Genomic DNA, 14,453 nt, shown 5'->3' on the forward strand with positions numbered 1-14,453 from the left:
AGGGAGGTCACTACATACAGATTTATACAGTCACCACTAGGGGGAGCACACTGCATACAGATTTATACAGCCACCACTAGAGGGAGCTCACTACATATAGATTTATACAGCCACCACTAGGGGGAGCTCACTACATACAGATTTATACAGCCACCACTAGGAGGAGCTCACTACATACAGATTTATACAGCCACCACTAGAGAAGATCACTACATACAGATTTATACAGTCACCACTAGAGGGAGCTCACTACATACAGATTTATACAGCCACCACTAGGGGGAGCTCACTACATACAGATTTATTCAGTCACCACTAGGGGGAGCTCACTACATACAGATTTATACAGTCACCACTAGGGGGAGCTCACTACATACAGATTTATACAGCCACCACTAGGGGGAGCTCACTATATACAGATTTATACAGCCACCACTAGAGGGAGCTCACTACATACAGATTTATACAGCCACCACTAGAGGGAGCTCACTATATACAGATTTATACAGTCACCACTAGAGGGAGCTCACTATATACAGATTTATACAGCCACCACTAGGGGGAGGTCACTACATACAGATTTATACAGTCACCACTAGAGGGAGCTCACTACATACAGATTTATACAGTCACCACTAGGGGGAGCTCACTACATACAGATTTATACAGTCACCACTAGGGGGGGGGGGGGGGGGAAGGGCTCACTACATACAGATTTATACAGCCACCACTAGGGGGAGCTCACTACATACAGATTTATACAGTCACCACTAGGGGGGGGGGGGGGGCTCACTACATACAGATTTATACAGTCACCACTAGAGGGAGCTCACTACATACAGATTTATATAGTCACCACTAGAGGAAGCTCACTACATACAGATTTATACAGTCACCACTAGGGGGGGGGGGCTCACTACATACAGATTCATACAGCCACCACTAGAGGGAGCTCACTACATACAGATTTATACAGTCACCACTAGAGGGAGCTCACTAAATACAGATTTATACAGCCACCACTAGAGGGAGCTCACTACATACAGATTTATACAGTCACCACTAGGGGGGGGGGGGGGGGCTCACTACATACAGATTTATACAGTCACCACTAGGGGGGGGGAGCTCACTACATACAGATTTATACAGTCACCACTAGATTGAGCTCACTACATACAGATTTATACAGCCATCACTAGGAGGAGCTCACTACATACAGATTTATATAGTCACCACTAGAGGGAGCTCACTACATACAGATTTATATAGTCACCACTAGAGGGAGCTCACTACATACAGATTTATATAGTCACCACTAGAGGGAGCTCACTACATACAGATTTATATAGTCACCACTAGAGGGAGCTCACTACATACAGATTTATACAGTCACCACTAGGGGGGGGGGGGCTCACTACATACAGATTCATACAGCCACCACTAGAGGGAGCTCACTACATACAGATTTATACAGTCACCACTAGGGGGAGCTCACTACATACAGATTTATACAGCCACCACTAGAGGGAGGTCACTACATACAGATTTATACAGCCACCACTAGAGGGAGGTCACTACATACAGATTTATACAGTCACCACTAGGGGGAGCACACTGCATACAGATTTATACAGCCACCACTAGAGGGAGCTCACTACATATAGATTTATACAGCCACCACTAGGGGGAGCTCACTACATACAGATTTATACAGCCACCACTAGGAGGAGCTCACTACATACAGATTTATACAGCCACCACTAGAGAAGATCACTACATACAGATTTATACAGTCACCACTAGAGGGAGCTCACTATATACAGATTTATACAGTCACCACTAGAGGGAGCTCACTATATACAGATTTATACAGCCACCACTAGAGGGAGCTCACTATATACAGATTTATACAGCCACCACTAGGGGGAGGTCACTACATACAGATTTATACAGTCACCACTAGAGGGAGCTCACTACATACAGATTTATACAGCCACCACTAGAGGGAGCTCACTACATACAGATTTATACAGCCACCACTAGAGGGAGCTCACTACATACAGATTTATACAGCCACCACTAGGGGGAGCTCACTACATACAGATTTATACAGCCACCACTAGGTGGAGCTCACTACATACAGATTTATACAGCCACCACTAGGGGGAGCTCACTACATACAGATTTATACAGCCACCACTAGGAGGAGCTCACTATATACAGATTTATACAGTCACCACTAGAGGGAGCTCACTACATACAGATTTATACAGCCACCACTAGGGGGAGCTCACTACATACAGATTTATACAACCACCACTAGAGGGAGCTCACTGCATACAGATTTATACAGTCACCACTGGGGGGAGCTCACTACATACAGATTTATTCAGTCACCACTAGGGGGAGCTCACTACATACAGATTTATACAGTCACCACTAGGGGGAGCTCACTACATACAGATTTATACAGCCACCACTAGAGGGAGATCACTATATACAGATTTATACAGCCACCACTAGAGGGAGCTCACTACATACAGATTTATACAGCCACCACTAGAGGGAGCTCACTATATACAGATTTATACAGTCACCACTAGAGGGAGCTCACTATATACAGATTTATACAGCCACCACTAGGGGGAGGTCACTACATACAGATTTATACAGTCACCACTAGAGGGAGCTCACTACATACAGATTTATACAGCCACCGCTAGGGGGAGCTCACTACATACAGATTTATACAGTCACCACTAGGGGGAGCTCACTACATACAGATTTATACAGTCACCACTAGGGGGGGGGGGGGGGGAGAAGGGCTCACTACATACAGATTTATACAGCCACCACTAGGGGGAGCTCACTACATACAGATTTATACAGTCACCACTAGGGGGGGGGGGGGGGGGCTCACTACATACAGATTTATACAGTCACCACTAGAGGGAGCTCACTACATACAGATTTATATAGTCACCACTAGAGGGAGCTCACTACATACAGATTTATACAGCCACCACTAGAGGGAGCTCACTAAATACAGATTTATACAGCCACCACTAGAGGGAGCTCACTACATACAGATTTATACAGTCACCACTAGGGGGGGGGGGGGGGGGCTCACTACATACAGATTTATACAGTCACCACTAGGGGGGGGGGAGCTCACTACATACAGATTTATACAGTCACCACTAGATTGAGCTCACTACATACAGATTTATACAGCCATCACTAGGAGGAGCTCACTACATACAGATTTATATAGTCACCACTAGAGGGAGCTCACTACATACAGATTTATATAGTCACCACTAGAGGGAGCTCACTACATACAGATTTATATAGTCACCACTAGAGGGAGCTCACTACATACAGATTTATATAGTCACCACTAGAGGGAGCTCACTACATACAGATTTATACAGTCACCACTAGGGGGGGGGGGGGGCTCACTACATACAGATTCATACAGCCACCACTAGAGGGAGCTCACTACATATAGATTTATACAGCCACCACTAGAGGGAGCTCACTATATACAGATTTATACAATCACCACTAGAGGGAGCTCACTATATACAGATTTATACAGCCACCACTAGAGGAATCTCACTACATACAGATTTATACAGCCACCACTAGTGGGAGCTCACTACGTACAGATTTATACAGCCACCACGAGGAGGAGCTCACTACATACAGATTTATACAGCCACCACTAGGGGGAGCTCACTACATACAGATTTATACAGCCACCACTAGAGGGAGCTCACTACATACAGATTTATGCAGTCACCACTAGGGGGAGCTCACTACATACAGATTTATACAGTCACCACTAGAGGGAGCTCACTACATACAGATTTATACAGTCACCACTAGAGGGAGCTCACTACATACAGATTTATACAGCCACCACTAGAGGGAGCTCACTACATACAGATTTATACAGCCACCACTAGGGGGAGCTCACTACATACAGATTTATACAGTCACCACTAGGGGGGGGGGGCTCACTACATACAGATTTATACAGTCACCACTAGGGGGGGGGGGCTCACTACATACAGATTTATACAGTCACCACTAGGGGGGGGGGAGCTCACTACATACAGATTTATACAGTCACCACTAGGGGGAGCTCACTACATACAGATTTATACAGCCACCACTAGGGGGAGCTCACTACATACAGATTTATACAGTCACCACTAGAGGGAGCTCACTACATACAGATTTATGCAGTCACCACTAGAGGGAGCTCACTACATACAGATTTATACAGCCACCACTAGAGGGAGCTCACTACATACAGATTTATACAGTCACCACTAGGGGGGGGGGCTCACTACATACAGATTTATACAGTCACCACTAGGGGGGGGCTCACTACATACAGATTTATACAGTCACCACTAGGGGGGGGCTCACTACATACAGATTTATACAGTCACCACTAGGGGGGGGGCTCACTACATACAGATTTATACAGTCACCACTAGGGGGGGGAGCTCACTACATACAGATTTATACAGTCACCACTAGGGGGGGGGCTCACTACATACAGATTTATACAGTCACCACTAGATTGAGCTCACTACATACAGATTTATACAGTCACCACTAGAGGGAGCTCACTACATACAGATTTATACAGCCACCACTAGAGGGAGCTCACTACATACAGATTTATACAGCCACTACTAGGAGGAGCTCACTACATACAGATTTATATAGTCACCACTAGAGGGAGCTCACTACATACTGATTTATATAGTCACCACTAGGGGGAGCTCACTACATACAGATTTATACAGCCATCACTAGGGGAGCTCACTACATACAGATTTATATAGTCACCACTAGAGGGAGCTCACTACATACAGATTTATATAGTCACCACTAGGGGGAGCTCACTACATACAGATTTATACAGCCATCACTAGGGGGAGCTCACTACATACAGATTTATACAGTCACCACTAGAGGGAGCTCACTACATACAGATTTATACAGTCACCACTAGGGGGAGCTCACTACATACAGATTTATACAGTCACCACTAGGAGGAGCTCACTACATACCGATTTATACAGTCACCACTAGAGGGAGCTCACTACATACAGATTTATACAGTCACCACTAGAGGGAGCTCACTACATACAGATTTATACAGTCACCACTAGATTGAGCTCACTACATACAGATTTATACAGTCACCACTAGAGGGAGCTCACTACATACAGATTTATACAGCCACCACTAGAGGGAGCTCACTACATACAGATTTATACAGCCACTACTAGGAGGAGCTCACTACATACAGATTTATACAGTCACCACTAGGGGGAGCTCACTACATACAGATTTATACAGTCACCACCAGGAGGAGCTCACTACATACAGATTTATACAGTCACCACCAGGAGGAGCTCACTACATACAGATTTATACAGTCACCACTAGGGTGAGCTCACTACATCCAGATTTATACAGCTACCACTAGAGGGAGCTCACTACATACAGATTTATACAGTCACCACTAGAGGGAGCTCACTACATACTGATTTATATAGTCACCACTAGGGGGAGCTCACTACATACAGATATATACAGCCACCACTAGAGGGAGCTCACTACATACAGATTTATACAGCCATCACTAGGGGGAGCTCACTACATACAGATTTATACAGCCACCACTAGAGGGAGCTCACTACATACAGATTTATACAGCCACCACTAGGGGGAGCTCACTACATACAGATTTATATAGTCACCACTAGAGGGAGCTCACTACATACAGATTTATACAGCCACCACTAGAGGGAGCTCACTACATACAGATTTATACAGTCACCACTAGAGGGAGCTCACTACATACAGATTTATACAGCCACCACTAGAGGGAGCTCACTACATACAGATTTATACAGCCACCACTAGAGGGAGCTCACTACATACAGATTTATACAGCCACCACTAGAGGGAGCTCACTACATACAGATTTATATAGTCACCACTAGAGGGAGCTCACTACATACAGATTTATACAGCCACCACTAGAGGGAGCTCACTACATACAGATTTATATAGTCACCACTAGAGGGAGCTCACTACATACAGATTTATACAGCCACCACTAGAGGGAGCTCACTACATACAGATTTATATAGTCACCACTAGAGGGAGCTCACTACATACAGATATGCATCCTACTAAAACAGACAGACATTTCCCAAGGACCCGCTACTTACCTGATGACTGGAGGGTGGTCTCCGGGGCCGCCCCTTCGGCCGAGGTCTGCGAAATCACAGAAATGCTGCACGGGATAAAGATAAATAATTTAGGAGAAAGAATAAACAAACTAATAATTTCCCAACTTCAGCTTTCTGACCTGGCCGTATCCGCAGACCCTGGAAGATCATCCCTGCAAATCTGCAATATCAGAACATAGTAAAGGGTTAATCGCCACAGTCGTGATATTTCACAATTACATCAGTGTCTATTCCAATCTTAATAGGAAGTGGTCAATACTGGGAGACTGCCCCCTGCTGGGGAAAGCTGGGTACTTGTTGGCTGGAGCTCTGGGGTATTGGGGGGGAGGGGCAGCGGCAGAACTTCTGCTCTACTGATCCCACCACCGGGGGCGGCCTCTTTCCTGACCTCACCCTCGGAGGCCTCTTTCCTGACCTCACCCTCGGCCTTTATATATCATTGTGTAAACTGTGGAAATTGATACAATGTATCATCAGGAAGGAGAAACAGGAAACAGTGCACGATAATGGTGAGGAACACCCCGATAAGAAGGTCGCCCCAAGAGCCAGGAAGTCCCCCTGATAAGATCCCCCACAAGACGGGACACGTTGTGATGTACTTCTGTTCCTGGGAAAGCTGGGTGACGGCCACATATAGACGGTAAGATGAAAGCTGGGTGAATTGACAGCTGAGTGACAGCCCGTGTCCAGATCAGCAGCCTCGTCCACAGGAGCAGGAGGTCATCTGAAGACCACCACTGCCTCAGATTCAAAATCCACCTCCGTCCTCCTTGCTTTACACTTCAGCTTTGCTTGTTTTCACTTGACGTTGTGGGTTTAGTTTCTGGACTATTTAGCTTGTGCTAAAGACTGGCCTCCGTCGTCGTTCCAATCGGGGTCAGAGCATTAAAAAAAGTTCAGACTTCAGGGTTACCGGCCCTTTATGGTTTGTATTTAGGACATGAAGCTTCTTTAAAAAAAAAAAAAAAAAAAAGGGGAAGCGGTAACGACGCGAGGACGGAGTTCAGCGCTCGTCATTCACTTCATGCAAATTCAGGCTATTTTTGCCGTCTGATTTGAATCTTTACAGTCACAGGCGAAAATATTGTGCAGGATCCGTCACAGCGAGGAAAGCAGCAGAACCGGAACCGAGGAGCGCGTCTGCCCCTTTAACAGCCCGACAAGCAGATGACCAATTGTAAGGTGAATCATAAGTTGTGGCAGCGCCCCCAAGAGCCAGAGAACCGCAGCACCCCCCCCCCCACCCCGAGAACCGCGGCAGCCCACCGAGAGCCAGAGAACCGCAGCCCCCCCCCCCCCCCCCCTGAGAACCGCGGCAGCCCACCGAGAGCCAGAGAACCGCAGAGAAAACGTGGCAGCGCTCCCCCGAGAACCAGAGAACCGCCCCAACCCGCCGAGAACCAGAGAAACGCGCCAGCCCGCCGAGAACCAGAGAAACGCGCCAGCCCACCGAGAACCAGAGAAACACGCCAGCCCGCCGAGAACCAGAGAACCAGAGAAACGCGCCAGCCAAGAACCAGAGAAACACGCCAGCCCGCCGAGAACCAGAGAACCAGAGAAACGCGCCAGCCAAGAACCAGAGAAACGCGCCAGCCCACCGAGAACCAGAGAACCAGAGAAAAGCGCCAGCCAAGAACCAGAGAAACGCGCCAGCGTCCCCCCCCCAAGAACCAGAGAAACAAGTCGGTGCCCCCTCCCCGAAAACCAGAGAAACGCGTCGGTGTCCCCCCCGAGAACAAGAGAAACGCGCCAGCGCCCCCCCCCCAGAACCAGAGAAGTGCGCCAGTGCCCGCCGAGAACCAGAGAAACGCGCCAGTGCCCGCCGAGAACCAGAGAAGTGCGCCAGCGACCCCCGAGCACCAGAGAGCCCCCCCCCAGAACCAGAGAAGTGCGCCAGCGCCCCCCCCAGAACCAGAGAAACGCGCCAGCGCCCCCCCCCAGAACCAGAGAAGTGCGCCAGCGACCCCCGAGCACCAGAGAGCCCCCCCCACCCCTCGAGAAACGCGGCAGCTGCTCAGGAGATAGTCAGAACTTCAGGTGTGAGAAGCATATAGTCGGGGTGGGACTTTAGTCTCCCCGTTCTCCCCGTTCTCATGATCTCCTTTCTGTCACTGTCTCTGCAGCGCTCTCGCCTTTCCTACAAAGCGTTAATGGCGTTTCGCCGTCGCGCCCCCTCCCCGGTGCTGCAGGAATTTGTGTATTTCCATCTCTTTATGGCTCCATTGCAGCCGGAGGACGGGAAGATTTAAGTTCCTGACACAAGAAGCTCAAGTCGCGGCTCTTAAGAGACTGAATCTTAGAGAAACGTCAGATCATTATACTAAACAGCGATCATCGCCCCGGACGCATTAACCCCTCCGCTGCCAGCAGCCCCACACCGCAAGGAATGGGTGATGATCGACCAATGGCCGCGGCCCCCCCTGCAGCGCTCTCCCATCGGCCGGTGCTCAGGAGGAGCCAGAAAAAATCAGCAATGGCTGATAACTGCAAGCAATAGCTTACAGTCTGACTAGTAAAAAAAATCCCAGTGGTCATCCTCCCTAGAAGCCGCACTTCATCCAGATGTCCCACAATAAAACACCTGAACTATACGGACCCCTGCGCCCACCCACGAGGTTAATATGGACCCTTGGAAAGTCGGCCGGAGAAGAGTCAGAAGTTTAATGATTGAAAATAAAACCGCAACCCACAACCCCGACCCTCCATCGCCTCTGACCCACGGCCCGCAGGGTTAGCGGTCACCGCGCTCATCATCTCCATGCTGTTAAATTCACACAAAAGAACCGAACTCCGGCCCCAAAGGCAACGCCAAGGGGAAGATGGGGAAGTAGGGGGGGATTATAACCGTATGGGAAATAAAACCGCTAAACACTGAGGCTTCTAGGACTGTAAACAGGAACAGAGGATATCACCAAAGAGAAAGGAAGGAGAAGGAACTGATCAATAAGTCACATCACAAATGTCATATACATGTTCCTATACATAGGGGGCAGTATTATAGTAGTTATATTCTTGTACATAGGGGCAGTATTATAGTAGTTATATTCTTGTACATAGGGGCAGTATTATAGTAGTTATATTCTTGTACATAGGGGCAGTATTATAGTAGTTATATTCTTGTACATAGGGGCAGTATTATAGTAGTTATATTCTTGTACATAGGGGACAGTATTATCGTAGTTATATTCTTGTACATAGGAGCAGTATTATAGTAGTTATATTCTTGTACATGGGGAGCAGTATTATAGTAGTTATATTCTTGTACATGGGGAGCAGTATTATAGTAGTTATATTCTTGTATATAGGAGCAGTATTATAGTAGTTATATTCTTGTATATAGGAGCAGTATTATAGTAGTTATATTCTTGTACATAGGGGCAGTATTATAGTAGTTATATTCTTGTACATAGGGGCAGTATTATAGTAGTTATATTCTTGTACATAGGGGCAGTATTATAGTAGTTATATTCTTGTACATAGGGGCCAGTATTATAGTAGTTATATTCTTGTACATAGGGGACAGTATTATCGTAGTTATATTCTTGTACATAGGAGCAGTATTATAGTAGTTATATTCTTGTACATGGGGAGCAGTATTATAGTAGTTATATTCTTGTACATGGGGAGCAGTATTATAGTAGTTATATTCTTGTATATAGGAGCAGTATTATAGTAGTTATATTCTTGTATATAGGAGCAGTATTATAGTAGTTATATTCTTGTACATAGGGGCAGTATTATAGTAGTTATATTCTTGTACATAGGGGCAGTATTATAGTAGTTATATTCTTGTACATAGGGGCAGTATTATAGTAGTTATATTCTTGTACATAGGGGCCAGTATTATAGTAGTTATATTCTTGTACATAGGGGACAGTATTATCGTAGTTATATTCTTGTACATAGGAGCAGTATTATAGTAGTTATATTCTTGTACATGGGGAGCAGTATTATCGTAGTTATATTCTTGTACATAGGAGCAGTATTATAGTAGTTATATTCTTGTATATAGGAGCAGTATTATAGTAGTTATATTCTTGTATATAGGAGCAGTATTATAGTAGTTATATTCTTGTACATAGGAGCAGTATTATAGTAGTTATATTCTTGTACATAGGAGCAGTATTATAGTAGTTATATTCCTGTACATAGGGGCAGTATTATAGTAGTTATATTCTTGTACATAGGGGCAGTATTATAGTAGTTATATTCTTGTACATAGGGGCAGTATTATAGTAGTTATATTCTTGTATATAGGGGCAGTATTATAGTAGTTATAGTCTTGTACATAGGAGCAGTATTATAGTAGTTATATTCTTGTACATAGGAGCAGTATTATAGTAGTTATATTCTTGTATATAGGGGCAGTATTATAGTAGTTATAGTCTTGTACATAGGAGCAGTATTATAGTAGTTATATTCTTGTACATAGGAGCAGTATTATAGTAGTTATATTCTTGTATATAGGGGCAGTATTATAGTAGTTATATTCTTGTACATAGGGGGCAGTATTATAGTAGTTATATTCTTGTACATAGGAGCAGTATTATAGTAGTTATATTCTTGTACATAGGGGCAGTATTATAGTAGTTATATTCTTGTACATAGGGGCAGTATTATAGTAGTTATATTCTTGTACATAGGAGCAGTATTATAGTAGTTATATTCTTGTACATAGGGGGCAGTATTATAGTAGTTATATTCTTGTACATAGGGGCAGTATTATAGTAGTTATATTCTTGTACATAGGGGGCAGTATTATAGTAGTTATATTCTTGTACATAGGGGGCAGTATTAGAGTAGTTAATATCAGTTTCTTACCTTGGAGATCGGTTTTTCCATGTCAGACGCCTTAACAGTCTCTTCATCCGTCTGCACTCCAACAGCTGTTAATATCGGCCTAAACAGACAGAAATATACAAGTTATAAAATGATTTTATTAGGTTTTGTCTGAGTGTTTTTTATCTGCAGTATCCTCCAGCTAGCACTCCCCCAGTCACCAGTCCTACAATCTATTACTCCCTGTTATCAGCCACTTCTCGGAGAGATGGCTGCAGAGTTTGTCGCGGAGACCCCCGCGTTGTGAACGATCAGCTGCTTTTCTTATCATGCTCCGGCACCATTATAAAACTTTACGCCTCACTTTCCCGCTCGTTCCTTTCCACCCGTTTCCAGTTTATACTTAGTTTTTTCCAATCACAAGACCGAAAAGCGAAACAAAAACTCACAAACAACCAGAACTTTTTCTGCTGCAAAAAACAGAAGTAGAATCAATTTACCAAAATCTAGAAAACGTCGGGTGGTGGTGGGGGGGGGGGGGGTGGGTTCGGGAGGCGACAAGGAGGAGACAATGGCCCCGGGGGCGACAAGGAGGAGACAATGGCCCCGGGGGCGACAAGGAGGAGACAATGGCCCCGGGGGCGACAAGGAGGAGACAATGGCCCCGGGGGCGACAAGGAGGAGACAATGGCCCCGGGGGCGACAAGGAGGAGACAATGGCCCCGGGGGCGACAAGGAGGAGACAATGGCCCCAGGTGCGGAGGTGAGAAGATGCAAAGTCTGAATATTAAACAAATGAATGGAAGGTGACATCGCTATAAACCGGCTCCGAGATGTAAGAACTAGATGCAGCCGCAGCTCATACAGCGGACCCCCGTCCTGACAGACCTGTATGGGGGTCCCAGGAGCACACGAAGCATCTTCAAGTATAGCGGAAAGTCCTGCAAGTCTCCAACAGATGAATATTCACTTCCCGATCTTTGAGAGGTCTGCCATCTGTCAGTGACTAAAGTCACCCCGACCATGTCCATCTCACAGCTGAGGGTTTGTTACAAGTAACCTGCACTGATACATTGTATGAGAATTGTCTAGCTTAGATACAATACATCTGTGACAATCAGCTGTGAGATCCGGAGGAATCCGTTCACTGACAGTAATCAGAGATTATAAAGAATGGTAAAAAGTGAAAATAAGAGGGAGAAAGGGGTGAAGTAAGGAGTTACAGACCAGGACACTTGTGCGGAGTTTGTACCGGCAGTGACCCCCTCTCCGGTGTCCCCCCGTGCCGATACCCGGTGCTCCGCTCTATAGATGGTCACATCGGCCGGCAGCTGCCATCAGACGCCGGGGAACGTTCCACCCGATTTGTTTATCTCCTCATTCTTTCCACGCGTCTGCCGAGCTTTGCATGTGTTCAGTGCAACGCGCCCAGAGGAGAAGATATTCAAATCCCCCCACGGCCGTCACTGCGGGGGGCCGGCGGGGTATTAACGACCGGACGGGGTCACGCCATTAATTACAGCTCTTCCCCCAAAATATTCACATAAGCGATGAAATCATCACTCGCGCCACTTCTGTACCCGCTGGTATTAATGGTACATGATGGAAGGGTCCCCAGGGGCCAATGGTCCGCAGTAGAGTAAGTGGGGCAGACGTGGACGCTGCACAATGTTACACGCCGTCACCAGTCTGTCTTTTCGGCGCTGCTCCTTGGGGTCAGTAACGTCTACCAGGGGACGCCGCTCCCCTCCCCCCACCATCCCGCCCCGGCACAAGGCCGCGCTCACCGCTGAGGGATCAGTGAGGCTTCTTCTGACGCTGCAGAGTCGCTCAGCTTCGTGTCCTCGACTCCGGGATCAGGTTTCTGCCGATCCGTGGTTGCCAGGTAATTTGGCGTTGGCGGCCCCCACGCCGCCGCATCTGAAAGGTGGATTAACACTTAATATTATAAATCTGAGACTGGAAGGCTAAAAAGCTGCAAAAACATAATAAGTTCTAAATCCACCGCACCCTTCTTAGGGAATTGCTACGCGAGCAGTTTTCCAGTAAGAAATGACCCTTTATAGGAGGACGATCTCCCTGCAGCCCCCCCGAGGACCCCGAAATCTCATCCGGGGCGTATATAGATATATAAAGTATATATCCTCCGCGGCATGCAGCTCTGGGGGCCACGGACTGGGGTATAAAGCTGCACACAGCCATATTTGCCCTTAGGGGGCGTCACCAGAGGCTCCTCTCCCCCCGACAGCCAATCACAGGGAGATATGGATTTGGTGCCCCAATGGGGGATCAGCAGAGAGCAGGATTATTCCCCCCCATAATCTACTAAAGGAGTAGTAGATCCAAGGAGAGCAGAGGCGGTAGAAGGGGGACAAGCCGATCCTGCACTTAGTGACCCCGATGCATCTCAGCCTCAGGTTACCTAATGACGGTGTGTATCCGAGCTGCGCCTCCTCCCCGGGTGCGGTCTGGAGACGTCCGCAGATGCAGCTGGATTCTTGGGCACCGACCTCCTCTCGGATGGAAGACGTCTGGAGTAGAAGAGTTTGTATAATGCACAAATATTTATACTGCAGACTCCCCCATAATCTCAGGTCTGGGCGGGTGGACCCCCGCGCCCCCGGGATCCTATCCAGCTGTTCCAGGCTGTGCAAGTTACCAGTCTGTGCAGAGAAGCCCAACTGGGACTGTTTATAGTGAGACCCTGCAACTCCACACCCACCGCTAATCCACGTATGGGGGTCCGACCAGAGTATGAAGAATCAGGACATACAGTGTCCTGGTGCAAAGTCTGGGAAAACCGGAGAGACCCAACAACCCAGCTTTCCCGGAGTCCTGAAAAGTAACGTCCTCTGCCTTATAATAAAAGGACCCTCTCAGGACTCTCGGAAGCTCTGGGACCACCGCACATTCAGGCCACTTTGATTAAAGTTTGGAAATTAACTTTGCAGAAGAGAAAAGTGCAAAAAATTAAATAAAAATAATAATTTCTACAGATTGTGATCAGATCGGGATCTACCTGGTGATCCAGGATCCGGCCCTGCAGCAGATTTATCGTCTCTGAGAAAAAGAAATTTAGATTTCAGCAATTAAGATGAATTTTGGTTTCACAGATTTGTTGGAAAGAATAATATAATTTAAAATATATAATAAAATATAATATAATAAAATAAATAAAAAATATAATATAATAGATATTTCTCGTTTTATTTTTGTTTTTATACGAAAAACAGTCAAAACCAGAAACTCAAAAACATAAAATGGACTAAAGATAAAAAAATTAAAAAGATAAAATTAAATATATGACCAAAGAGATACTGAACGTAGATATCTGACCGCGACCAGAGACCATGAGAATAAATGCAGATGTTACGTAACACGTACAGA

General features: G+C 46.2%; 1 protein-coding gene across 1 annotated transcript in view; it reads right to left on the reverse strand.

The window, feature by feature from the left end:
- Window positions 1–14,453, reverse strand: part of IRAG2 (inositol 1,4,5-triphosphate receptor associated 2) — a 70,008-nt gene that overhangs the window by 33,882 nt on the left and 21,673 nt on the right. The window contains exons 19-24 of the mRNA XM_073650519.1: window positions 14,086–14,126; window positions 13,489–13,597; window positions 12,854–12,986; window positions 11,109–11,187; window positions 6,407–6,447; window positions 6,267–6,331 (exon numbers count right to left, since the gene is read on the reverse strand). Of these exons, the coding sequence (XP_073506620.1) occupies window positions 6,267–6,331; window positions 6,407–6,447; window positions 11,109–11,187; window positions 12,854–12,986; window positions 13,489–13,597; window positions 14,086–14,126 (468 nt within the window). The remainder of the gene's footprint in view (window positions 1–6,266; window positions 6,332–6,406; window positions 6,448–11,108; window positions 11,188–12,853; window positions 12,987–13,488; window positions 13,598–14,085; window positions 14,127–14,453) is intronic.

Source organism: Phyllobates terribilis, unplaced genomic scaffold (assembly GCF_046119375.1).
Source record: "Phyllobates terribilis strain yellow unplaced genomic scaffold, ASM4611937v1 Scaffold_10__3_contigs__length_209671492, whole genome shotgun sequence".
Taxonomy (NCBI): Eukaryota; Metazoa; Chordata; class Amphibia; order Anura; family Dendrobatidae; genus Phyllobates; species Phyllobates terribilis.